Here is a 27,331-nt window from a genome sequence, read left to right as displayed (position 1 = left end):
TGAAACTGCATGTAACATATTGTGCAAGCGTGAAGTATGAGGTATTTCAGAGGAACAGTTACTGTAACGGCGCGTCGTCGTGACTGAGTGATCGAGCGCGCTGCCTGGCAATTCATTAACCCAAGTTGGATTCACGCTCCTACTAACATTTGCTTTTTCATTTTATTCTTCACAATCTTAAATTATTAATCATAAAATTTAAATAAATTTAAACAGTTCAGTTTATATACACACAACTAATTTATTGAATTTAGTTACGATTTCTACCTTTCTAAGTTAAAAGGCTATAGATGGTGGTAAAAAAAAGCAATTTTTTGGGGAAATTTAGTATGGAAGTCTTTTCTGTAGATGATCTGCTGAAGACGCCCTCTTCCAGTAGATCTTTGAAGGAGAAAGTGAGATTTAAATAGTTAGGTGGACCTACTAAAAGTGTACATCCAACAGCTGAAGGCAACAAAATATTTTCGCATTCGGAGGAGAAAGTTGGTGATTGGAGAAGATTCCCTCGCAACGAAAAACGCCTTTCTTTTAATGATGTCCAGCTCAAATCCTGTATCATTTCTGTGACACTCTCTCCCATGTTTCGTGATAATACAAAACGTGCTGCCTTTCTTTGAACTTTTTAGATGTACTCCGTCAGTCCTATCTGGTAAGGATGCCACACCGCGCAGCAGTATTCTAAAAGAGGACGGACAAGCGTAGTGTAGGCAGTCTCCTTAGTAGGTCTGTTACATTTTCTAAGTGTCCTGCCAATAAAACGCAGTCTTTGGTTAGCCTTCCCCACAACATTATCTATGTATTCCTTCTAATTTAAGTTGTTCGTAATTGTAATAGCTAGGTATATAGTTGAATTTACGGCTTGTAGATTAGACTGATTTATCGTGTAACCGAAGTTTAACGAGTTCCTTTCAGCACTCACGTGGATGACCTCACACTTTTCGTTATTTTGAGTCAACTGCCACCTTTCGCACCATTCAGATATCTTTTCTAAGTCGTTTTGCAGTTTGTTTTGATCTTCTGATGACTTTACTAGTCGATAAACGACAGTGTCGTCTGCAAACAACCGAAGACGGCTGCTCAGATTGTCTCCCAAATCGTTTATATAGATAAGGACCAGCATAGGGCCTATAACACTACCTTGGGGAACACCAGAAATCACTTCTGTTTTACTCCATGGCTTTCCGTCAATTACTACGAACTGTGACCTCTCTGACAGGAAATCAAAAATCGAGTCACATAACTGTGACGATATTCCAAAAGCACCCAATTTCACTACGAGCTGCTTGGGTGGTACAATGTCAAAAGCCTTCCGGAAATTCAGAAATACGGAATCGACCTGAAATCCCTTGTCAGTAGCACTCAACACTTCGTGTGAATAAAGAGCTAGTTGTGTTTCACAGGAACGATGTTTTCTAAACCCATGTTGACTGTGTGTCAATAGACCGTTTTCTTCGAGGTAATTCATAATGTTCGAACACAATATATGTTCTCAAATCCTGCTGTATATCGACGTTAACGATATGTGCCTGTAATTTAGTGGATTATTCTTACTACCTTTCTTGAATATTGGTGTCACCTGTGCAACTTTCCAGTCTTTCGGTACGGATCTTTTGTCGAGCGAACAGTTGTATATGATTGTTAAGTATGGAGCTAATGCCTCAGCATACTCCGAAAGGAACCTGATTGGTATACGGTCTGGAGCAGAAGACTTGCTTTTATTAAGTGATTTAAGTTGCTCCACTACTCCAAGGATATTTACTTCTACGTTACTCATGTTTGCAGCTGTTCTCGATTCGAATACTGGAATATTTACTTCTTCTTTTGTGAAGGCATTTCGGAGGCTGTGTTTAGTAACTCTGCTTTGGCAGCACTGTCTTCAATAGTATCTCCATTGCTATCGCGAAGAGAAGGCATTGATTGTTTCTTGCTGCTAACATACTTCACATACGACCAGAATCTCTTTGGATTTTCTGCCAGGTTTCGAGACAAAGTTTCGTTGTGGAAACTGTTATAGGCATTTCGCATGGAAGTCCACGCTAACTTTCGAGCGCCTGTAAAAGATCGCCAATCTTGGGGATTTTGCGTCTGTTTAAATTTGGAATGTTTGTTTCGTTGTTTCTGCAACAGTTCTAATCGGTTTTGTGTACCAAGGAGGATCAGCAACGTCGTTTGTTAATTTATTTGGTATAAATCTCTCAATTGCTCTGCCGATACTATTTCTTTGAATTTAAGCCACATCTGGTCTTCACTTATATTATTAATTTGGAATGAGTGCAGATTGTCTCTCAGGAAGGCGTCAAGTGAATTTTTATCTGCTTTTTTTTTTAATAGGTATATTTTTCGCTTATTTTTCGAGGATTTGGGGATTACAATATTCAATCTCGCTACAACAACCCTGTGTTCACTAATCCCGGAATCGGTTTTGATGCTCGTTATTAACTAAGGATTATTTGTTGCTAAGAGATTAAGTGTATTTTCACAACCGTTTACTATCTTGCTAGTAACAATATTTTTTTTTACTTTTTTGAGATTGTATATCTATTAACAATTAAAAGTGTTACTTAGCAACTGTTGAATCATAATTTTTAATAAATTTAACAACCTTTTAATTAACAATAGTATAAAAATTCCAATATTCACGATAAATGAAAATTTGGTGAAAAAATGCGAAACGTCGAATAGAAAATTAAGCTGCTTCTTTTTATTTTTAGAGATTGAACAGTATTATTGACGCATATAACTGTTTTCCTTTTACAATACGGCATTTCGCATTTCTGTATCACATTTTAATTCGTTTTCATACGGCCAGTAACTGAAAGTAAAAAGACGTTACTTTTCATTAAAAAAATACGTCAATAGCTGTTAATTAAACTGTTAAATAAAAGTAAAGTAACATATGCTGATAGAGAGATTCGAACCAAGGACTTTGTGATTACAAAATTTGACGCTGTACAATTTTTAAATATTGAATTTTAATTAGTAATTTTTGAGAACGTTTCTCTTGGAGAACGGCGGTTTTCTTAGTACTTTAAATTGAACATAAACAGTCTCGATCGCAAGAGTCCTTTATTTCGGTGGTTCCGGCTTCGGTCAGCTACTGACCATCTTCAGTTGTCAGTTGACGTTCGTTGAGTTCGTAATGCCTGCTCCGTTCTCTACCACCGCCTACCATCATAGTATGAGGTCTGAAGACGGTCGGTAACCGCCCAAAACCGGAAACCACAAAAATAAAGGTTTCTGCGGTCAAAACTGTTAAAGTTCAATTTAAAATGAATTTTAATTAGTTTAAATGAGAAAACAAAATGCTGTGAAGAAGTTTCTGTACAACTTAATCTTTTACAGGTAAATAAATAATTTTCTTTTCTTGGAGTTAAATGTGTTATTTGTTAAAAGAGATTAATCTGTTAACGAAAATAAAATAAGTAAATCCTCTCTGCGCATCCTGTTACTCTAAAGTGTGTTCCTTCCTACTGACGTTGCTACCTTTGGCGTCTCTCAGAACCTCGTTTCGCAATCATATTTCCAGGGCTCTGCTTACGCCTTCTGGGCTACTGAAGCGGCCTCGTGGCCCTTGGAGTACCCACCGTACTTCACCCTCAGCAGCATTCGCCTACATTGATTTGGGTCTTTCTTATACTCTCGTAGTTGTTTTGTGTTACCTTACACCCTGGTTCTGAAATACGATATTTAACATATTTCTAATTTTTTTGGTTTCTTTATTTCTACTTGTTTATTTTATATATTTTTATTATTATTTTTGCACTTTTCTACATATTTATAAACACTGGTCATTCTCGAACTTTATTTATCACTTAGGGAATACAATTTCCAAACAACTGTAAAATTACATTTTTCTCTCGTGTAGCACACAAAACCTCTTCTGGGAAGATTAAGTTGTTAATGCTGTTTTTCCTACCATCAGTTCTTTTGATAAAATTACCCGTTTTTCGGCATGTTTACACTTCTCCTGATATGCTGTACAGTGAAACGATAATATAGTGTCGACAGGTGTACATTTTGGGCACTTGTCTGCATCACTTATCGTTCACGCTTATAACATTATTCACTACACAATACTACTCTTTTTGTGCCTCCATTGTTTAAGTATATGATCGCTTAATCGCTTACATTATTGCAGACGGTTTTCCAGTTATAAATACGGCCCTTGTTTTCTTCTTATTTTTCTTGCCATTTGTTGTTAGTCTAAAATATACACATCAAAAAAAGTTTTGCATCACCTCGGTTCGGAGAGTTCCGCAACCTGTACAGAAAATTGGAACAGAGATCAACATAAACATCATTTCCGTTCTTTTTCTTGCTCATGGAAACCACACATTGCACGTTGTACCACCATACAGCGAGATATTCACAGGTGGTGTGGTGGTCCAGATTGCTGTACACAGCGGTACCTCTAATACCCAGTAGCACGTCCTCTTGCATTGATGCATGCCTGTATTCGTCGAAGCATACTATCCACAAGTTCAGTTGGTCCAGATTGTCCCACTTCTCAACAGCGATTTGACGAAGATCCCTCAGAGTGGTTGGTGGGTCACGTCGATCATAAATAGCCCTTTTCAATCTATCCCAAACATAATGAAATGAAATGATGTTATGGCATTTATTGGGCGGGATATTCCCTTCGGGGTTCGGCCGCCGTATTGCAAGTTTTTTTAGTTCAAGCCACTTGGGCGCCTTGCGTGTCAATGATGATGAAAATGATGATGGACGCACAACACCCAATCCCCTGCTGGGAATCGAAACCGGGCCCCCTTGGGTGGTAGGCGGTAACGCTACAGCTGCGCTACGGAGGTGGACTATCCCAGGCATGTTCGGTAGGGCTCATGTGTGGAGAACATGCTGGCCACTCTAGTCGAGCGATGTCGTTATCCTGAAGGAAGTCATTCACAAGACGTGCACGATGGGGGCGCGAATTGTCGTCCATGAAGACGAATGCCTCGCCAACATGCTGCCGATATAAGTTGCACGACCGGTCGGAGGACGGCATTCACGTATCGTACAGCCTTCCATGACCACCAGCGGCGTACATCGGCCCCACATAATGCGACTCCAAAACAGTACTCGCTCGCCAGTGTGTCTAAGGCGGTCAGCCTGCAGAAACACATCTTCGACGACTGTCTGGTTGAAGGCATATGCGACACTCATCGGTGGAGAGAACGTGATGTCAATCATGAGCGGTCCATTCGGTATGTTGGTGGGCCCACCTGTACCGCACCCGATGGTGTTGTGGTTGCAAAGACGGACCTCGCCATGAACGTCGGGAGTGAAGTTGCGCATGAGGCAGTCTATTGTGCACAGATTGACTCGTAGCAGGACGTCCTGTGGCTGCACGAAAAGCATTATAGAACATGGTGGCGTTGCTGTCAGGGTTCCTCCGAGCCATAAATCGTAGGTAGCGGTCATCCACTGCAATAGTAGGCCCTGGGTGGTCTGAGCGAGGCATGTCATCGACATTTCCTGTCTCTCTGTATCTCCTCCATGTCCGAACAACATCGCTTTGGTTCACTTCGAGACGCCTGGGCACTTCCCTTCTTGAAAGCTCTTCCTGCACAAAGTAACAATGCGGACGCGATCGAACCGCGGTATTGACCGTCTAGGCATGTTTGAGCTACAGACAACAGGAGCCGTGTACCTCCTTCCTGGTGGAATGTTTGGAAGTGATCGGCTGTCGGACCCCTCCGTCTAATAGGCGCTGCTCATGCATGGTTGTTTACATCTTTGGGCGGGTTTAGTGACATCTCTGAACAGTCAAAGGGACCGTGTCTGTGATACAACATCGACAGTCAACGTCTATCTTCACGAGTTCTGGGAACTGGGGTGATGCAGTACTTTTTTTGATGCGTCCATTATTCCAGTATGTTGCACTCTGCTGCAGCGGACTTTGTCAACACTGAACTTTGCACTTAACTCTGCTCGAAAATCTTCAAAGGGGATTTTTCGAGTTTTTTTAATTTTTAACATTGCGTCGTACTGCTTTAGGAAAGTGATGTCAGGGGAATGTCCTTCAAATTCTACAAGGATTAAATAAATCGAAGAGCAACAGAGCGTAAGGTTTAAGAATTTTTGGGAAGTTGAGCCCTGCACAAAGGTAATGTGCTGCAATATGGCTTAAACCCAAATGGGCAACGTACATTGTTCCGTGATCACGAGCTGGGTGCGTGGGTGAGACGCGAAATGACAGGGAAGATGCTTGCGTGACGGAAGATGTGACAGAGAAAAAAAGAGGGGTGTTCAGTAAGTAATGCAACATATTTTTTATCGGCCTATTTCGGTTGAATAAAATGCGAAGTTTCTTGTGGGCCATCGCGGAATATTCGCGATCCAACTTGGGTCTCAACGAGATAGCGCAGACGTGTCCAGTCTCCCGCGCGCCGGCCTGCAGCACACACCAGCTGTGACTCCTGCAGTGTGGGAACGTGCCGACACTCTCATTCGAGGTGATCGACGCATCACAATCGAGCACCTCGCTGCTCGACTGGATGTCTCTGTTGGTAATACTGACACACTCATCCACCAGTTGGGGTTCTCAAAGGTGTGTTCCAGCGGGGTTCCTCACGGCCTAACGTTAAGGCCGTAAGGAGCAGCGGAGGCCCCCCCCCCCCCCCTGTGTGGAACTGCTCGCACATTACGAGGCTGATCGTGACACGTTTTTGTCGAACGTCGTCGCAGCCGATGAAACACGGGTTCATCACTTGGAGCCAGAAGCGAAATGGCAGTCCGTGGAGCGGCGCCACACCACCTCTCTGCTGAAGAAGAAGTTCCGGACGCGCCCTCAGCTGCTGAAGTCATGACGACCGTGTTGTGGGACAATGAAGGGGTTACTCTGTCCGATGTCCTCTCTCATGATGCAACGATCAACTCTGAAGTGTGTTTTGCTACCTCCATGAAACTGAAGAAACGACTTCCGAGTGTTTGTCGTCACAAAAATGCAAACGAAGTTCTCCTTCGCCATGACAGTGCAATGCCTCACACAAATCTGCACACCCGAGAGGAGCTCACAAAGCTTCATTGGTCTTTCATTGCTCACCCTCCCTATATCCCCAATCTCGCACCTTCCAACAGCCATCTGTCTGGCCCAATGAAGGATGCATTCCTGGCAAGCAGCACGTGGTTAATGCAGCAAGTCGTTGGCTCCAACGTCGACCAGTAGAGTGATGTAATTGTAAATGATGTTTTTCACAAAATTATTAAGTGGTTCTCAGCAAACGGACTCTGTTTAAATTTTGATAAAACACACTATATACACGGTTATTACAAATGATTGAAGCGATTTCACAGCTCTACAATAACTTTATTATTTGAGATATTTTCACAATGCTTTGCACACACATACAAAAACTCAAAAAGTTCTTTTAGGCATTCACAAATGTTCGATATGTGCCTCTTTAGTGATTCGGCAGACATCAAGCCGATAATCAAGTTCCTCCCACACTCGGCGCAGCATGTCCCCATCAATGAGTTCGAAAGCACCGTTGATGCGAGCTCGCAGTTCTGGCACGTTTCTTGGTAGAGGAGGTTTAAACACTGAATCTTTCACATAACCCCACAGAAAGAAATCGCATGGGGTTAAGTCGGGAGAGCGTGGAGGCCATGACATGAATTGCTGATCATGATCTCCACCACGACCGATCCATCGGTTTTCCAATCTCCTGTTTAAGAAATGCCGAACATCATGATGGAAGTGCGCTGGAGCACCATCCTGTTGAAAGATGAAGTCGGCGCTGTCGGTCTCCAGTTTTGGCATGAGCCAATTTTCCAGCATGTCCAGATACACGTGAAACTTGCCCGCACGCGTTCAACCGTTTCTTCGCTCACTGCAGGCCGACCCGTTGATTTCCCCTTACAGAGGCATCCAGAAGCTTTAAACTGCGCATACCATCGCTGAATGGAGTTAGCAGTTGGTGGATCTTTCTTGAACTTCGTCCTGAAGTGTCGTTGCACTGTTATGACTGACTGATGTGAGTGCATTTCAAGCACGACATACGCTTTCTCGACTCCTGTCGCCATTTTGTCTCACTGCGCTCTCGAGCGCTCTGGCGGCAGAAACCTGAAGTGCGGCTTCAGCCGAACAAAACTTTATGAGTTTTTCTACGTATCTGTAGTGTGTCGTGACCATATGTCAATGAATGGAGCTACAGTAAATTTATGAAATCGCTTCAATCATTTGTAATAGCCCTGTACAGTTCCGTACAGTAAATGGCACAATATAGACTTTGAACAGAAGTCTGTAGCTAAGGTAGAATTTTCAAAATTTTTAGGTGTGTCCAATTGATGAGAGGTTAAACTAGAAGCAACACATTGATGGTGTGCTGAAACGTCTGAGTTCAGCTACGTATGCTATTAGGGTTATTGCAAATTTGATAAGAATCTCAGTAAATTAGCTTACTATGTCTACTTTCATTCACTGCTTTCGTATGGCATCATATTCTGGGGTAATTCACGGTTTGAGTAGAAAAGTATTCATTGCTCAAAAACGTGTAATCAGAATAATTGCTGGAGCCCACCCACGGTCATCCTGCAGACATCTAGTTAAGGATCTAGCGATCCTCACAGTAACCTCACAGTACATATATTCACTTATGAAATTTGTTGTTAATATTCCAACCCAGTTCAAAAGTAATAGCAGTGTGCATAGCTATAACACCAGGAGAAAGGATGATCTTCACTACGCAGGGTTAAATCTGACTCTGGCACGGAAAGGGGTAAATTATGCTGCCACAAAAGTCTTTGGTCACCTACCACACAGCATCAAAAGCTTGACAGATAGCCAACTAACATTTAAAAAAATAAATTAAAAGAATTTCTAGATGACAACTCCTTCTACTCATTGACTCAATTTTTGGATATACATTAAGGGGAAAAAAACAACAACAACTTAAACATTAGTGTCATGCAATATTTTGTGTAGTGTAATATCTTGAACAGACATCTTTTATTAACCTGACACGTTCCACATCATTACGAAGTGTCGTATTCATGATCTATGGAACAAGTATTAATTTAATCTAATCTAATACCATACAGGCATACAGACCCTCGCAGTAAGGTGGCATAAGACCGCATAACTGAACGGAGATTATGTTGAAAAACAGGGTTTTGTAGTCAACGGAGAGGGGAATAATGCGGGGTATTTATCAAATGTGTGTCAAATCGTATGGGACTTGACTGCTAAGGTCATCAGTCCCTAAGCTTACACACTACATAACCTAAACTACCCTAAGGACGAACACACACACCCATGCCCGAGGGAGGACTCGAACCTCCGCCGGGACCGGCTGCACAGTCCATGACTGCAGCGCATCAGACCGCTCGGCTAATCCCGTGCGGTCGGGGTATTGAAATCCTGAATAAAACCAACCTCCTTTGAGAAAAAGTTTCAATACTTACTGAACGCCCCTCTTAAGTTTTTCTCCATTCCATAAAAGGTAGTGTTGCCGTCCCTAGTCTCTGAATGGGTGAAAGGGAATAAGGCCAGAATAGCTGGATACCAGGTTCGTGACGTCACTTCGTTTTTGAGAGCTGAGTTTCCCAAATCAGTCTTGGCAGTTCATTTTTGGAAACTAGGTTTGTTTGTTGAGTTTCAGAAGTGAAGTTTGTAAGTTCACGTTAGGCAACAGGATCAAGGCAGTGAGGTCGCTCTGACATGTGCGCATAGCGCCAGTGCGTTTTTAATTCGTGTGGTATCGTCGCATTGTGACTGTGAGTGGCTCGTACCGCGCCATGTCAATAAATGGTCTTGGCGTCCCTAAAAATTGCGAAATCATTCCACATATTCGGAGAACTCTCGATCCTCCTTGCAGTCACGAGAGTTGCATTCAACGGACCTACGATCACGCGACATCCTCTGCGAGAGCAGCACGTTTGCGGCAAGATGCACGGTGAGCAGGCAGAACTTCTGCGATGTGTGGCTGAAGTGTAGGCTGCACGGCCCAAGTGTAGGCAGCGTGGCCAACTGCAACTCTGATGTGAACTATAAGGCTGTAACAAGCAGTCCACGGTGTCAGGTTTTCGAAAGTAATTTCGACTGGAAATATTGCGTGGTCCCCATCTACACTCCTGGAAATGGAAAAAAGAACACATTGACACCGGTGTGTCAGACCCACCATACTTGCTCCGGACACTGCGAGAGGGCTGTACGAGCAATGATCACACGCACGGCACAGTGGACACACCACGAACCGCGGTGTTGGCCGTCGAATGGCGCTAGCTGCGCAGCATTTGTGCACCGCCGCCGTCAGTGTCAGCCAGTTTGCCGTGGCATACGGAGCTCCATCGCAGTCTTTAACACTGGTAGCATGCCGCGACAGCGTGGACGTGAACCGTATGTGCAGTTGACGGACTTTGAGCGAGGGCGTATAGTGGGCATGCGGGAGGCCGGGTGGACGTACCGCCGAATTCCTCAACACGTGGGGAGTGAGGTCTCCACAGTACATCGATGTTGTCGCCAGTGGTCGGCGGAAGGTGCACGTGCCCGTCGACCTGGGACCGGACCGCAGCGACGCACGGATGCACGCCAAGACCGTAGGATCCTACGCAGTGCCGTAGGGGACCGCACCGCCACTTCCCAGCAAATTAGGGACACTGTTGCTCCTGGGGTATCGGCGAGGACCATTCGCAACCGTCTCCATGAAGCTGGGCTACGGTCCCGCACACCGTTAGGCCGTCTTCCGCTCACGCCCCAACATCGTGCAGCCCGCCTCCAGTGGTGTCGCGACAGGCGTGAATGGAGGGACGAATGGAGACGTGTCGTCTTCAGCGATGAGAGTCGCTTCTGCCTTGGTGCCAATGATGGTCGTATGCGTGTTTGGCGCCGTGCAGGTGAGCGCCACAATCAGGACTGCATACGACCGAGGCACACAGGGCCAACACCCGGCATCATGGTGTGGGGAGCGATCTCCTACACTGGCCGTACACCACTGGTGATCGTCGAGGGGACACTGAATAGTGCACGGTACATCCAAACCGTCATCGAACCCATCGTTCTACCATTCCTAGACCGGCAAGGGAACTTGCTGTACCAACAGGACAATGCACGTCCGCATGTATCCCGTGCCACCCAACGTGCTCTAGAAGGTGTAAGTCAACTACCCTGGCCAGCAAGATCTCCGGATCTGTCCCCCATTGAGCATGTTTGGGACTGGATGAAGCGTCGTCTCACGCGGTCTGCACGTCCAGCACGAACGCTGGTCCAACTGAGGCGCCAGGTGGAAATGGCATGGCAAGCCGTTCCACAGGACTACATCCAGCATCTCTACGATCGTCTCCATGGGAGAATAGCAGCCTGCATTGCTGCGAAAGGTGGATATACACTGTACTAGTGCCGACATTGTGCATGCTCTGTTGCCTGTGTCTATGTGCCTGTGGTTCTGTCAGTGTGATCATGTGATGTATCTGACCCCAGGAATGTGTCAATAAAGTTTCCCCTTCCTGGGACAATGAATTCACGGTGTTCTTATTTCAATTTCCAGGAGTGTAATTGTGCTCGGCTTCACATATGGCCCACAGTTGCAGAGTGTGCTAGAGTTCACACGGGATATGGTAGCGAGGCACAGTAACCAATTTTCGTCCAGAGCACTGGGCGATTTGTTTGGGCTGTTCGGAAGTGGAGGGCAGAACTGTTTGCTTCCTTGTGGCCACCGAGCGGGGTGGCGCAGTGGTTAGACACCGGACTCGCATTCGGGAGGACGACGGTTCAATCCCGCGTCCGGCCATCCTGATTTAGGTTTTCCGTGATTTCCCTAAATCACTCCAGGCAAATGCCGGGATGGTTCCTCTGAAAGGGCACGGCCGACTTCCTTCCCAATCCTTCCCTAATCCGATGAGACCGATGACCACGCTGTCTGGTCTCCCTCCTCAAACCAACCAACCAACCTTGTGGCCGGTCGACGAAGCGCTTGATGACAAAATCTAGGTGCATGCTCTGCAGTCTTTCTCAGTCGATTTGACAGAAACTATTCAGTAAAAAATTTCTGCATTACTAATGGTTTTATATGTCAGCTTCATGCTGACGTGCCCATCATTTTGTTAATGGTTATAGTTATTGTGATATTTGCATTAAGATGTTAGCAATGAAACAAACTATGATTTTGTGTTTGATGCATATTACATAATATATGGCTGCGTATGAAATTTAGGTAAAATACTCAATTTTTCTTTAGATTTGGGTGGCGGTCTTTGTCTTTCATCTGTCTCGAGAAAATTGGTCTGATGTAAGCACACTATTTTGCGATCGTGTGCACTAGAGATAAAGCCACAAGAAAATATCTACAGCATTCCTCATATGCCACAAACGCTTTGAGATATCGAAATGAGATTTTCGCAAATGATAGCACGCAAAGTGGAGAGTATTTTGTCATATGGTTATTGCGCAAAACTTCTTTATCTACTATCTTATCCCATAATAACAGACTTTTTTGATGCAAGAATGTAATTTTTAAGGATCATCGATAGCTGGCGGATCGAGAAATGAAGTGGGTTTTAGAACAGCATGAATGAAGACATTACATGTTTATTTTTATACTGAGGATGTACTTTTTCATAAGCTATTGACCATACTTTTCCACAGTTGCTCACTTAACAAACTCAATACACCACTGTCTCAGAAGTCCGATACTGCATCTGCACAACATGTTAGTGAATTGGCATTGTGTAACCTCTGCTGTGTTTTGGCAAGAGAAGTGCGTTTTAATATGGCAACAAGAGAAATGTAGGTTTTACTCCAAATCCGCCACTCATCACACTTCCCTTAAAGTTACTAATGGGTCCAGGGGAAAATACAGGGTGTCTGAAAAGACTTTCCCTGATTACATAAATTGATAACTCAGGCTAGAAGTAAGATACAAATATGAAACTTGTTTACAACTATCAAAGGTTTTTTCTGTTTATGTTCGCAGTACGTAATTAGTGGATGAGGTGCAGTGCCCAAGAAGCCATGTTAACCAATCAGGAGAAGGCACAGTGTGCCCTGTGGTAGCATGAGACACGATCACCGACCACAGTGCAGAGACACTTCCAGACAACATTTGGAAGGAATCCACCTGATGTCAACAGCATTAAAGCCTGGTATGAGAAGTTCAAGAACACAGGATCGGTTGCTGACCTTCCGAGGTCTGGTCGACCGAGAATCTCAACAGACAGGGTGGAAGCTATACGGCAGTCTTTTCTGCGAAGTCCGAAGAAATCGGTGCGCAGGGCCTCACGTGAATTACAGATGCCAAAAAGCTCTCTCCGTGACATTTTACACAAACGTTTATTGTTTTGTGCATACAAAGTGCAAATCGTTCAGGCTTCGTTGTCCAATGACAGTACACGTCAATATGACTTTGCGGTCGAAATGCTATCACGTATTGAGGACAATGATGGTTATCTGAGACGAATTGCCTTTTCCGACGAAGCGACCTTTTTTTGTCAGTGGAGTAGTGAATCGCCATAATGTGCGCATTTGGGGTTCACAGCCCCCTGGCGAGGTCACGGAGTGCACCAGAGGCAGTCCAAAGGTGAACGTTCGGTGCGCACTATTGCACGATCGAATTATCGGGCCATTCTTCTTCGCTGAGGCTACTATCACATCTGCAGAGTATCTGGACATGTTGCAACTGTATGCTGTTCCTGAGCTGCTTCAGTATCACCCCGATGTCTCGTTTCAGCAAGACGGTGCACAGCCTCATTGGGGTTCGGACGTCCGTGCGTATCTCGACATGACCTTTCCTGGGCGACGGATTGGTCGTGATGGGCCAACGCTTTGGCCTCCACGCTTTCCTGACATAACCCCATTAGACTTCTTTTTAGGGGTTTATGTCAAGGACGAGGTCTACCGAACACGTGTACCAGATCTCGAAAACCTGCGGCAACGGATAACCACAGTCGTCGAATCGATCCCTCCAGTGATGTTGGCTAATGTGTGGACGGAAACTGAATATCGCCTAGATGTGCTACGTGCTACCGAGGGTGCTCATGTGGAAGTTTACTGACGTTTGGAAAAAAAAACTTTGATAGTTTGTAAACAATTAGACACAAGTTTCATATTTGTATCTTACTTCTAGCCTGAATTATCAATTTATGAAATCTGGGAAAGACTTTTCGGGCACCCTGTAAATCGCTGCTTTTATTGCATTTTCAGGAGATTTCTTTCTAGATTCTGCCCAAAGCAGAGATGACGGTAAATGTTTTTGAACTGCCACCGTGCAAATGTGGGCTCGGAGGGGCTCCGCTTGAAAAAAAGAAAAAAGGGTTGTTAGGCTTCGGTTCAGAGCGGCTGTTCCCCTCCAGCGCTCGGCACTTCTCCTGCAGCGCCTGCCCGCTACCCCCACCACGTCCGCTCTCCACGCGTGCCCTGCTGACATTGCGCATCTGCCGCCGGCCACTTTATTCTGCGCGGACTCTACACACGGGGTTAGCCGGTGTGATGTGGGCGTAGTCTGGCGGCTGACCTTGAAGACGTATCCGTTGGAAGAGGGCGGCAGGTGGCGGCCGCCGATGAGCGTCACATTGAGCTTCTTGGCGTCGGCGCCGCTGGCGACGCGGAAGCCGACGCACGGCGTCGTCGTGCCGCCCAGCGCCGCGGCGGCCGGCTTCAGCGTCGCCGTCGTCTTGTTGACGAACGACCGCAGCGCCGACACCGCGCCCGCCGCCATCTTCAGCCCTGCGGACATAACAGGCACCGAACTAATAAAGCGTCGAAGGTGACGGTTGTCGCTGAAGCAACCGGTTTTCCGTTATATCGTTTTTTCCGCGACAGTTTAATGGTTCAAATGGCTCTGAGCACTATGGGACTTAACATCTATGGTCATCAGTCCCCTAGAACTTAGAACTACTTAAACCTAACTAACCTAAGGACAGTACACAACACCCAGCCATCACGAGGCAGAGAAAATCCCTGACCCCGCCGGGAATCAAACCCGGGAACCCGGGCGTGGGAAGCGAGAACGCTACCGCACGACCACGAGATGCGGGCCGCGACAGTTTAACCTGAATGTTTACATCGTACAAAATAATCATTGAGAAAGGCCGATTTCGGTTCTTTATACTTGTTGTATCCTGTAATAAACATAGAAATCGAACAAACGTCTAAAAATTTTGACTCATTCGGCTTCGAGATACGTAGGATCAAAATACTGAATTAAATAAGCAAATAAAAGGAAACGTAGTCTCTCCACCATTCACTGCTTTTCTCAAAACTTATAAGTGGTTGAAGACTACAAAAAATTTAGTACTTCAACCACGTTAACAACTGTAGTCGTATACGTGAGTTGCCCAGAAAGTAATGCACCGCATTTTTTTTTTTCCTCAACCGAAAACAAAGCTACGGACCCAAAACGTTTCGTATGTATTACTTGAAGTCTCCTGAGTGAGCGCTCCAAGTTTCCGTCACTTCCGCCAGATAACGTGGCTGCAGGATTGTTTCAAAATGGCGTTTGTAGTTGATGTACGTTGCAAGAATGTACCGTCATTGAATTTCTCACTGCAGCTAAGAAACTGTGGGGAATATTCACAAACGCTTGTGCAAAGTCTGTGGAGCTTCCGCTGTCGACTGAAGAACAGTTAGTCGCTGGGCATGGAGGATGAGGTCATCAGAAGCGGTTCGGCGGAGCTCCACGAATTGCAGCGCTCGGGGAGACCTTTCACGGCTGTCACACCTGTGGTGTTGCAGCGAGATGATGATGTCATTTGTGAGGACAGACGCATTCGTGAAGGACATTTTGAGGATGATGAGGAGGAGGAGGTGATTCATACAGTGAAGCACTGGCTCCGCCACTAGGACAAGGATTGCTACCGACAGGGCATACACGCCCTTGTCCCGCGCTGGAGGGAGGCCATAGAACGGGATGGAGGTTATGTGGAAAAATAGGATGTGTAGATAAAACACCATTCTTTCGGGTGTGTAATTCTCATTATGTTGAATAAAGAATTGTTGAAGAAAAAATGCGGTGCATTACTTTCTGGGCAATCCTCGTATAATGAAATAATAAGCAACCAGTTACTACACTGCTGACATCCACTTACAATTTTGTTTATGCCAACTATAGTTACTTTGTTTTATTATTTTATCGCACTTCCACCCCAAATCTGGGACCAATTTCAATATACGCATATCGTTGCCTGATTGGCTCATGTTCTGGCGTGATGTGTCTGCACTTTGTTTCGCTTCGTCGTTATAGTTTTCTGCACACACTGTGAACTACATGTAGGCATCTGAGAGCTCTTTTTGTATTAATGGTTTCAGTATTGTATTATTTATTGCTCCTTCATATATTTTTAGGAACATGGCATTTTTGTTGTATTTACTTTAATATTGACACTCGCAAACAATGCGATAGGCATAAGTATGTACTATTTTTATCTTTTAATATTTAAAATATTGTAATGCTCTTGGTCCCTAACTTCTTAGGACTTCTACTTATTTGTGGTGTACTTTCCTGTACAGCCTTCTGCAGGAGGGCACTAAGTGCCCGAAATCTGCATAGAAATTAAATTTCCTTTATGCAACTGATTGCTTATTGTTTCAATATACTACAAAAAATCACCAGGATTCTCCCACTGATTCTAATTTTTTGAAACTCTGCTCAAAAAATCATGTTGTAATAAGTGATCATGTCACTGTTTGGGCATTAAGAATAATCAGTGTTAAAATGTGTAAACAGACGTTGAAGAACTATGTTTTTCGTCTTAATTTGTCCGTTTTCAATGGCTGAAGGCACATTATGTAGAGACAGATAGTACATCAGCTACTTTTTATATTTATTGTAAACTGTGAATGAATTGCTGTTACCGTAATTTCCTTCCTCTTTTATTTTTTCATAGAAATGGGAGACAAATGTTTAATCTTTTAAAGCAAATAAAGCGTTTTACTTCACTGCTACTGCACTTCGTAAAATATTTACAGTCTTGGGTTGGTGCCATTCTGATACGCAACAGATGTCCGGTTACGACAGCGAGGAACTACCGTACAGACAACAAGGTGAGCGCGGGGGCAGGTCTTTACCGCATAGGCCACGCCACATGGCAACATGCACATTATTGTCTCAGTAATGCCGTATCAATTCTTACGCCGTGTGTCTGTTGCTCGTTTCTGTCGGCATTGTTACTAATATAGCACTCATCAGTTTTCCCATTTTCTTCAAAAACCATATATTTCAAACCAATGCACATTTTAAAAATAAATATTACTCGCTTTAAAAAAAAAAAAAGATTTATTTAAAAACGAAAAAATTTAGTACTGCTACTACAGCTAATAGATATTTTGGTTTCTTACCCGGTTATTAGAAAAAGATAAAAATCTCTTGTTATAACCGATAACAAATAAATACCTAAAAATACTGGTTAGTCGGAATTAAAATACAGGTATCGGTTTTAACCGGTCGGTTTTTCCTATCTCTAACTCAGTGTGGCACAGCCTACATCTACATCTGCATTCTGTAAAGCACGATAAAGTACACAGCAGATGGTACTCCCCATTGTACCAGTTATTATGGCTTTTTGCCGTTTCATTCAAGTAAGAAGCGCGGGAAGAATCTTTGCTTAACCATCGCATGGTGTCAGGGCCCAGGGTTCTTTTTAGGCTCGTTTAACTACAAAGAAACAGTTAGAATGTGACTGTAGACTTCTCATCCTCCAGACATGTTTCTCATGGACCTTTTTTTTATTATAGCTGGATAAAATATTTATGTTTATATCACGGTTAGTAGTACAATAATTTGAAATTTTTGCAATAGTGTCATAAAATAGCCCAGATACACAATATATGATTTTCAGTATCGACGTCCATTGTTGTAAAAAAAATCGTACCAAATACATACACGTGTACTGTTATGACAAATTCACGATTTGGAATTCCGTTTTGTTAAGGTAAGACGTGATGTTAATTATTTTATTCATCATGGATGTTGATATACGTTTTGAAAGGGGCTTCAGTCTCGAGCAGGCCTTTGCAGATTCACAGAAGATTCGTAGGGATACTCCGTCAATTGTTGGAAAAGATGATGAAAATGATACTGATTTAGATAAGATAGATGAAGATATGTAGGTCGGAGATGAAGTGGATGTGAGTGAATGTGAAGATGATGATGGTATTCGGGAAACTAGTGGTTCTACTCTCGTATCTAGAAGGGGGCAGACAGATAACATACGACACAGTACCGCCTGATGTATACAAGCAAGCTTCAAGGAATGTAACACGTGAACTGCATATATTCCACGTCATCTTAGACCACAGTTACAGACAAGCGCTGATTCTCAGACTTTCTATCACCAATCACATGAAGAGCGTAATAGTAATGCATACCAATAATCGTGCAGATGACAGTAACATTCTACATCCATATCTTGAACGCTGGACTGAACTTGACTCTACAGAACTGCAGGCATTCTTTGGTTCACTAATAATACGGGGTGTTAGAAAAGTCTCTCCGCAGTGCCGTATGACTGTTAGCCGTGCGTGCCGTTGCCGCAGTGAATATACCGAAATGGAACTCACTGCAGTATCGTTGTGCGTTTATTGTTTCGTTGAAAAATATGGGACCCATAATCCGACGTCTAGAAATTGCAATCCAAACTCCTGTTTTCACAGAATGAAGTGGTTCCTCATGAATACACAGTGGATTTGCAGTACTGCACATACGAGAATTTTGCGAGTTCATGTACCCGGATAAATGAAACCACGCCTCATCAGTGAAAAACGTTTCATTAAGAATATCCGTTCCATTTTATTGAACGAAATTTTAAAAAATTGACAATAATGCTGTCTTTTGCCATGAACAGTATTTTTCAGTTTTTGTACGACTGTCACTTTGTATGGGAAAAGTTCTAATTTTTTCTTTACAGCTGTGTGGGCCGTTCTGACACTAACATCGATTTCCTGGGCGAGTTTTCTTACTGACTTGTTCGGACTCGTGGACATTTTATCGGAAATATCGAGTAGTTTATCGTCAGACAAAACGCTAGGGTGACCGCTTCTCGGTGCATCTGTCACAGAACCCGTACTTCGAAATTTGTTAATCAAATGTCGCACAGTATCGCGATGTGGGAGTGTTGTCTCCCGGAAAACTGAATTAAATGTTTGACGAACTGAAACTGTGTATTTACTGCCACGTTCTTCAGTGGTTAGCATTTTAACACTGACAAAAACGAAACAGACGAACAAAGGAACTACTTAAACGTTCAAGTCAACACGTAACGACGTATGGCGTATCTATTTTCCGAGCCACAACGAGATTTTCAAAATTAATTAATTACAGTGTTGTTAGATGGTGTGCGCTACATGAATATTTTGTGTTAAAATAATTTTTGGAACTAAACAAACTTAGTAATATATACGTTTTCATACTTCAAATATAGCTAGTACAACTTGTACGTAGCTTATTATAGCAAGCAACTATGGAATTATAATTTCAACATCGTGCTTGGGTGTCTGAATAAATCGTGGTTCTTTTTGTGGAAATATTCTATTTTTTATCGTCATAAAGTCGTTAGAATTACTGGCATCAAAAATGACCCCAAACATAGCTGATACCGTGCGAGAGTTAAAGGCGTCAGTGGGAACTGAAATTAATCTCGTCTGCGCGGTCCCTATGGGAGCGACGCGAAGAGGGTTTCAGTATATACCTAGAGTCAACAGTACTCATGGTCTCTAGGGCTTTCTAGCGATAGTTTGCGTCTGTCTTAAAAGTGTTTGCCGGTTCAATACTTTCAGCACCTCCATGAGACTCTTACATGAATGAAACAAACCTGCTACCCTTCTTTGCATACGTTCAATATCGCCTGTTAGTCGTACGTGTTAGGTTGGTGCGTTTTTCCACAAGTTTAATAAACATAAAAGATACACTTAACAGAGACTTTAGTCATCAATAATATATTCTCCCTCAACGCTGGTGTAGCTTTTCGATTCTGTGACTGTAGAAATTACGTGGTTTAGAGGCGAAGCACTCGAGCCTTTATCGGAGCGCATTTTCATCCGGAAAGGAAGTTCCTTGGAGGTTGTTCGATAGAGAGCGGAGTAGCTGAAAATCTGAGGGCGGAAGATCAGGTGAATGGGGAGGGTGTTGAATGAGTTCCCAACGAAAGTCCAGTATAGTGTTTTTAGTTAGTCTAGCAGAATGCGGAGGGCGTGGAGGGACATCACTTCAGGAACTCTGCCTGGTCTCTGTTCTTGGATCTGATTGAATATCTGCGCAACTTTTTTCACACAGTACTTCGTTACAGATAACTGGCATGATCTGCGAAAAGTATGAGGTTACTATTAATAGTGCCTGCAAAGTCATTGACATACAATGTAAATAGCAAGGATCCCGACATACTCACCTGGGGCACACCTGAAGTTACGAGAGGAATTCAAAAAGTAAGTCACACATGTCGTCGTACGCTAAGATTACTGCGCAACAAGAGTGGAGCTTTGTCAGAAGAGAGTAGATGTTCTGGGTTCCCCGCAGACGCAGTTCTGCTGCAGTACGGATAACAGATACGCCACAATGTACGAGTGAAGTGGGGCCGCAACTGGAAACGTACCGTTTCTCTAAAATTGAAGTACACGGGACAATACGATTCCTGTCGGCAAAATGTCTAAATTGCACGCATATTCACCGTGAAATTCTGGCGGTACATGGAGCGAATGCAGCTTCGCATCCAGCCGCAGTGAAAAGGTGCCGTCCATTTCAATAAAGGCCGTGCGTGATTGTGAGAGGGAAGGAAGGTCCTCGACACGGCACAGACGACAATGCCCAGACAACTGAGGAACTGAATCGCAGTAACCGCAGATTTTTCGACAATTGAATGTCTCCGTGACCTAGGAGCGGATTTCTGTCGTCGAGCAGCTGAACAACTGGTAGAGCGTTCCACTTATTGTTTACAGAGATTTGGCGAATATGTTGAAAAATAATGTGACACATTTGTGTTGCACTACACTTCAAAGTGTTGAATTGAAATGCAGTACTCAGAAGTTAGTTGGCCTGCCGTAATAACGTGTAGATTGCTTTTTGAAGTCCCCACGTACTTCGACATCTGCCGATGACTCTCCACTCAGCATAACACGCTGCGCCCACCACACCAATAAATCCTCAGTCCAGTCACAAATTTCGCCTGTACCCCATATGATCGTGCTATCGATATTACGTGTATGTCTGGTGCAGAGTCAAATGCTTTTTGGAAGTCAAGAAATACTGTATCCAAGCGACTGTCTTTATCCTAATGCCATGTGAAGAAAGGACGAGTTGGCTTTCACGTTATCGACGTTTTCGGAGATACGGAAGGTAGACGTCGCCTATCCACAAAAGTTATTCACATGTCCACCAAGTAACATTCGTGACACTGAACACATACTCTTGAAAATATTTAAAACAGCACATTTCTTGAGTGCGATAGTTCTTACATATAGATGCCTGTGCAAGACAAAATAGGTCATGCGACAAAATATTACTAACCCTCTCATAACATACACAGATTCAGTGTTGGGTTCGTGGGTGTGACATAGTTTCTTATTTTCTCCTCCCCCAACCATAAATTGCTTACACTCTCACTATTAACATATCACAGTTGTCTAAGTTTTAATAACAATAAAATGGTTCAAATGGCTCTGAGCACTATGGGACTTAACATCTGTGGTCATCAGTCCCCTATAACTTAGAACTACTTAAACCTAACTAACCTAAGGGCATCACACACATCCATGCCCGACGAAGGATTCGAACCTGCGACCGTAGCAGTCCCGCGGTTCCGGACTGAGCGCCTAGAACCGCTAGACCACCGCGGCCGGCTAACAATAAAATACACAGCCGAAAAACATGTAATACCCTAAACGACAATGTAATTTTATTGACAAGTGAGGTTATAGGTAGTTCATCGTTGTAGGAGTATATAATAAATTCAGACCAAATGTAACACACGTTCACCGTGCAAAGCGCCCAAATCGTCGCATCAATACTCAAGAGTGCCCTTCTCTTGAGGCAACGCAGGTGAGTTCTCTCGCATGCAAACGATCACAAAGGCACGAAATACCATCCTGCGATAGATTGTCCGAAGTATCTTGACCCCCCCCCCCTTTTTTTTTTGCAATGGTTTTTGCAGGTCCTGGAGAATGAGTAAGTTTCCGCTTCATCACGTCCCACGCGCGTTGAGCTGGTGGGAGATCTGGGGGTATTCCTGGTCAGGGCAGTTGTTGTACACCATGAAGAGCGCGTGGCGTCAGAGAAGCCGTATCTGGACGTCGACTGTCCAGCTGGAAAAGCACGACACCCTCCTGCCAAGGAAATGACAGCAGCATGGGGAAAACAGTCTACAGAATGTACCGGCCACTGGTTAGTTTACCCTGCACAAACGCCAATCTAGTTTATAGGCCCTCTGCTCTTCCTCATCTACAACGACACAATCTGACTGCAGTCGTCAAAGGTTGTTTGCAAATGACGCTGTCGTTTATCGACTAGTAAAGTCATCAGAAGATCAAAACAAATTGCAAAACGATTTAGAAAATATATCTGTTTGTTATTGCGAATATTGGTAGCTGACCCTAAATAATGAAAAGAGTGAGGTCATCCACATGATGCTACAAACAATCCATTAAACTTAGGTTACACGATAAATCAGTCAAATCTTAAGGCCGAGAATTCAACAAAATACAAAGGAATGACAATTACAAAGAACTTAAATTGGAAAGAACACACAGAAAATGCTGTGGGGACGGCGAACCAACGACTGCGTTTTATCGGCAGAACACTTAGAAAACGCTACAGATCTACTAAAGAGGCTGCCTACACTACGCTTGTCTGTCTTGTTTTGGAGTACTGCTTCCCGGTGTGGGAACCTTATCAGACAGGATTAAGGGAGTACATCGAGAAAGTTCAGAGAAGAGTAGCACGTTTTTTACTATCGACAAATAGGGGAGAGAATGACACGGACATGATACGGGATTTGGTGTGAACACCATTAAAACAAAGGCGGTTTTCGTTGCGGCGGAATCTTTTCACGAAATTTCCGTCTTCAGCTTTCTCCTCCGAATGCGTAAATATTTTGTTGACGCCGACCTACACAGGGAAAAACGATCATCATAATAAAAGAAGGGAAATCAGTTCTCGCACGGAAAGGTACAGGTGCTCGTTTCTTCCTCGCGCTCTTTGAGATTGGAGTAAAAGATAATTGTTGTGAAGGTGGTTCGATGAACCCTCTGCCAGGCACTTAAGTGCGATTTGCAGAGTATGCATATAGTTGTAGATTAGACCACGAGTTGTGACTGTTGGCCCCACATCATGAAGTCTGGAATAGGAACTGAGAGCATCGTGGTTGAATGCACTCTGGAATAGCCATCTCACCATGTCTACGTCATGCATGTGTACGTCCGTCACTCGCATAGAGACAGAACCCTCTCTTCATCACTGAAGACAACAGAGCGCCATTCCACTCTCCAGTTGACTCTTCATCGACGCCCGAGTACCTCATGGTTGGCGGTGTCGTGGCTTCTGGCCAGAGGCACATGTCATCTTAACCCTGTCGCAAACAGACGGTTTCACATGGTCTTTGGTGACACAGAACCTGGAACACGTGCTCGGATTTCGTCCCTGGATGAAGTTCGCCACCACTGCTCGCACAATGCGGAAGTGAGCTCGACACTGTGTAACGCCGGAAATGCATATCCTCCTATTTCCATCTATTGTACTATTATTTTTTTCCTTGCTTTGTTACCTCAAGATATGACATTTCTGTCTCTTTGTATATTGTAATTGTTTTACTGTTTGTATATATATATATATATATTTATACATTTATGTCGATGTATAATTGGTTTGTTTCGTAAATATTATTTGTATTTTAACGCTGGGTCTTGCCTAGGGAAGACTGCTATCGAACGATTACGTCGATAGGTCGTGTGAAGAATCAAAGTGTGTAGGATCTTTGGTAGTGTTAACTCTGCCGCGTGGAGCGCGGGCTGAGCAGAGAGAGTCTGGCTGGAGTAGTGCGGTTGAGCAGGTGTGTTGTGTGACGCTCCCGCGAGTTGCCGCGCTTTCGGGGATTGGCAGCATGTAATTGCGCTCGAATTGCTATGATAGTTTCTGACACGGTGTCGCGGACGGGAAGCATTAGCTGGCGCACATCAAGAGCCCGTTTCGTCTGGTGACCGTGTCGAGAAGATGGCGCGCCAACATCCAGCTTCTGCAACAGCGACGGCCGACAATGAGTGACTGTCGCCACCTCCTCGATCGACGGCTTCAAACCTTCAATCGACCAACAAGGAAGACTGGAAGCACGTAAAGTTTTAGAACTGTATGGTAGACCTCAGCTGTTCAAACTGTTCAAATCACAAAATTACAGCAATGTAGCATGAACCTTTGTTGCTCATTGTCCCAACTGCATTACCAAGCAGGGTCCCTTCCTTTTCCGAAATGAACCGAGTGTCATTGAAATTCAAACACCAGCATTAAAGTAATATAGCTAATTCTATTTCACTGCTTTAATTTCAAAGTTCAATTAAAGTATTCATAGCTGGCTACAATATTCAGATTACACAAGCACAAATTAAGAGTGCGAGTTTTGTTACCATATTTTAGCTTACCTGTGACTGCAGCTTAGCTTGGTACGTACTAAATTTTACTATTGTTAATTGTCCAGAATCATTTAATTCAAGATCAAAGTTAAATCTCTTATTTCTAAATTGCGTAGATTCAAGTAGCTTTTGAAATGATTGTTGAGGTAGTCCAAGACTAACCGGATGTTACTGAATTTCGATGTGCTTCAGAAAGAAAGCTCACTATTAACTTCAGTCACTAAATTAACTTTCGATTTTCCGGTTTTATTAATTCTTTTGCTAAATTAAGTCAGAGTGTAGGGAAATTTATTACTTCTGACAAACTTTCAGTTTTCACACTACACGTGTCAACCTTCAGTTGCCACGCTTCTAGTGCTAATTATATGTGTAATAAGCTTTCTTTTTCAGTTACTATAGTGATTGTCCTTAGGACTGGCGACCGTAATTTCCCCCAAATCTCAAATACCTAATTACCGCTAGTTAATTGTTAACGTAACGGCTGCACATTTACTTTCTTTATTAACTTTACCCCTTTTCAAAATTAATTTCCACCAGTTTCATTAGCATTTTTCCTTTCATTTAGATGTAACCCTTTCCTCCCTCTTTACCGACAGATTAACTTCGGTGACGATTGCTTTTCCCAAATTTCCATTAGGCACACGCGGTTTAATTTTTCACTGTCATTAAGGTCGATAAGTGAGGGGGAGGTTACAACTGGTCCACCACCAGCAATGGAGGGTGAAGCTTTGACAATGCCAGCTACTTGTCCTGCTGAAAGGTCAAAAAAATCATCAAATACGCGTCGGCCGAAGAAGCCTAGACACAAGGCAACAGGCAATCTGTCAGTAGCAGTACACTTGCACCTCGCAGTTCGTTCCGCAACCGCGCCTGCCTGCCTGCCTGCCTGCGTGCTGAGGTTAACAACGCGAAGCATCGCGGCTCGCGCCTCCCAGCCTGCGTCCTTGGTCTTCACGAGCGAGCAGCCAGCGTCACGCGTGACGTCACCGCGGGGTTCCACAGGTAATGAGCAGGAAAACGTAGGGCTGCGTGCTGGCAACCGTGTACGGGATAACGCGTGTTCACTGGCTAGTCACGTACATTTAACCTGTTTGCTGCAACTGTCACTGTTCCCGCGGTCTAACCTCCACCTCCAGTTTTGTCAGAAGTGATTCGGTACGGCCAAAACTGTTTTTGTTTGCAGATGGCACGACTGTTACGCTAAATATCAGAACAGGTGCATGTTAGAAAGAGCTGTTAACGAATATTTTGCGAATATTAATCATAAGGGATCGAAAAGGACCAAAAAACAAATACATTACTGGCCATTAAAATTGCTACACCACGAAGATGACGTGCTACAGACGCGAAATTTAACCGACAGGAAGAAGATGCTGCGATATGCAAATGATTAGCTTTTCAGAGCATTCACACAAGGTTGGCGCCGGTGGCGACACCTACAACGTGCTGACATGAGGAAAGTTTCCAACCGATTTGTCATACACAAACAGCAGTTGACCAGCGTTGCCTGGTGAAACGTTGTTGTGATGCCTCGCGTAAGGAGGAGAAATGCGTACCACCACGTTTCCGACTTTGATAAAGGTCGGATTGTAGCCTATCGCGATTCAGGTTTATCGTATCGCTGCTCGTGTTCGTCGAGATCCAATGACTGTTAGCAGAATATGGAATCGGTGGGTTCAGGAGGGTAATACGGAACACCGTGCTGGATCCCAACGGCCTCGTATCACTAGCAGTCGAGATGACAAGCATCTTATCCGCATGCCTGTAACGGATCGTGCAGCCACGTGTCGATCTCTGAGTCAACACATGGGGACGTCTGCAAGACGACAACCATCTGCACGAACAGTTCGGCGGCGTTTGGAGCAGCATGGACTCTCAGCTCGGCGACCGTGGCTGATGGTCGTGAACTTGGCAGGTCAGTCGATGTTGGAGTTCTGAAAATCCTCATCAGTTGCACTAAAGAGCTTATACATGACGTGAAAACATGAGTCTGGTGTAGAATTAATGAAAAACGAATTATGGGGCCGATCTTTCTGGATCAAAAAATAACTTTTGATAATTACGCAAACAATACATTGCAACCTTTCTAGTAGCTAATGAAAAGACCTACAGTTACATCATGCAAATGCAAGAACACACGCCGCCAACGCGGCCATAAAACGCTTAATAGGTATTTTTGATGATACAATAGTTTATCTTCCGGTTAAAACCGATACGCTACAATGTTCCAGTAACAGACCAGAGAGTTGTGCGCCTATCAATGGGGGTACTGGTACCCTGTATTAGAATCATCCAAACAGTCAGTGCCGCTCCCGAGCGCTACGGCAAATAACGTCTTCCACATGTAAACTTCTCTTTTTCGTCGATGTTTCATTCTAATAGGCTAAAGAGCATGTTATGAATATATACGTACTAAACAACAAATTATCGGTAGATTCAACATTAAAAATCGATTTCCATAATTCACAAATAGCAGCAAATCTCCAGCTCACCTCCACTACCACACACCCACTCATTAGCAAACTGAGGATTCCTTCATAAAGTGTACTTTCAAGCGATTCTTTCTATTAGTTAAATTACGCCACAAATTTCTTTTTTTCCTAATTTCATTCAATACCTTTGCATTAGTTATTCGATCCTCCCATTTGATATTCAACGTTCTTCTGTGGCATCAATTACAAAAGCTTGTATTCTCTTCTTGTCTGCAATGTGCATCGTCCACATTCCACCTTGACACAAGGCTACAGACCAGCCAAATACCTTCAGAAAAAACTTCCTAACACTTAAATTTAT

The 27,331-nt window shown here is 43.8% G+C and overlaps 1 protein-coding gene across 1 annotated transcript in view; it reads right to left on the bottom strand.

Moving 5' to 3' along the window:
• The window catches only part of LOC126101592 (uncharacterized), a 228,287-nt gene that overhangs the window by 45,275 nt on the left and 155,681 nt on the right, over positions 1-27,331 (bottom strand). The window contains exon 2 of the mRNA XM_049912271.1: positions 14,448-14,659. Within this exon, the coding sequence (XP_049768228.1) occupies positions 14,448-14,659 (212 nt within the window). The remainder of the gene's footprint in view (positions 1-14,447; positions 14,660-27,331) is intronic.

This window comes from Schistocerca cancellata, chromosome 9 (genome assembly GCF_023864275.1).
Source record: "Schistocerca cancellata isolate TAMUIC-IGC-003103 chromosome 9, iqSchCanc2.1, whole genome shotgun sequence".
In the NCBI taxonomy this organism is placed as follows: Eukaryota; Metazoa; Arthropoda; class Insecta; order Orthoptera; family Acrididae; genus Schistocerca; species Schistocerca cancellata.
This window is presented reverse-complemented; position numbering and strand designations above follow the sequence as displayed.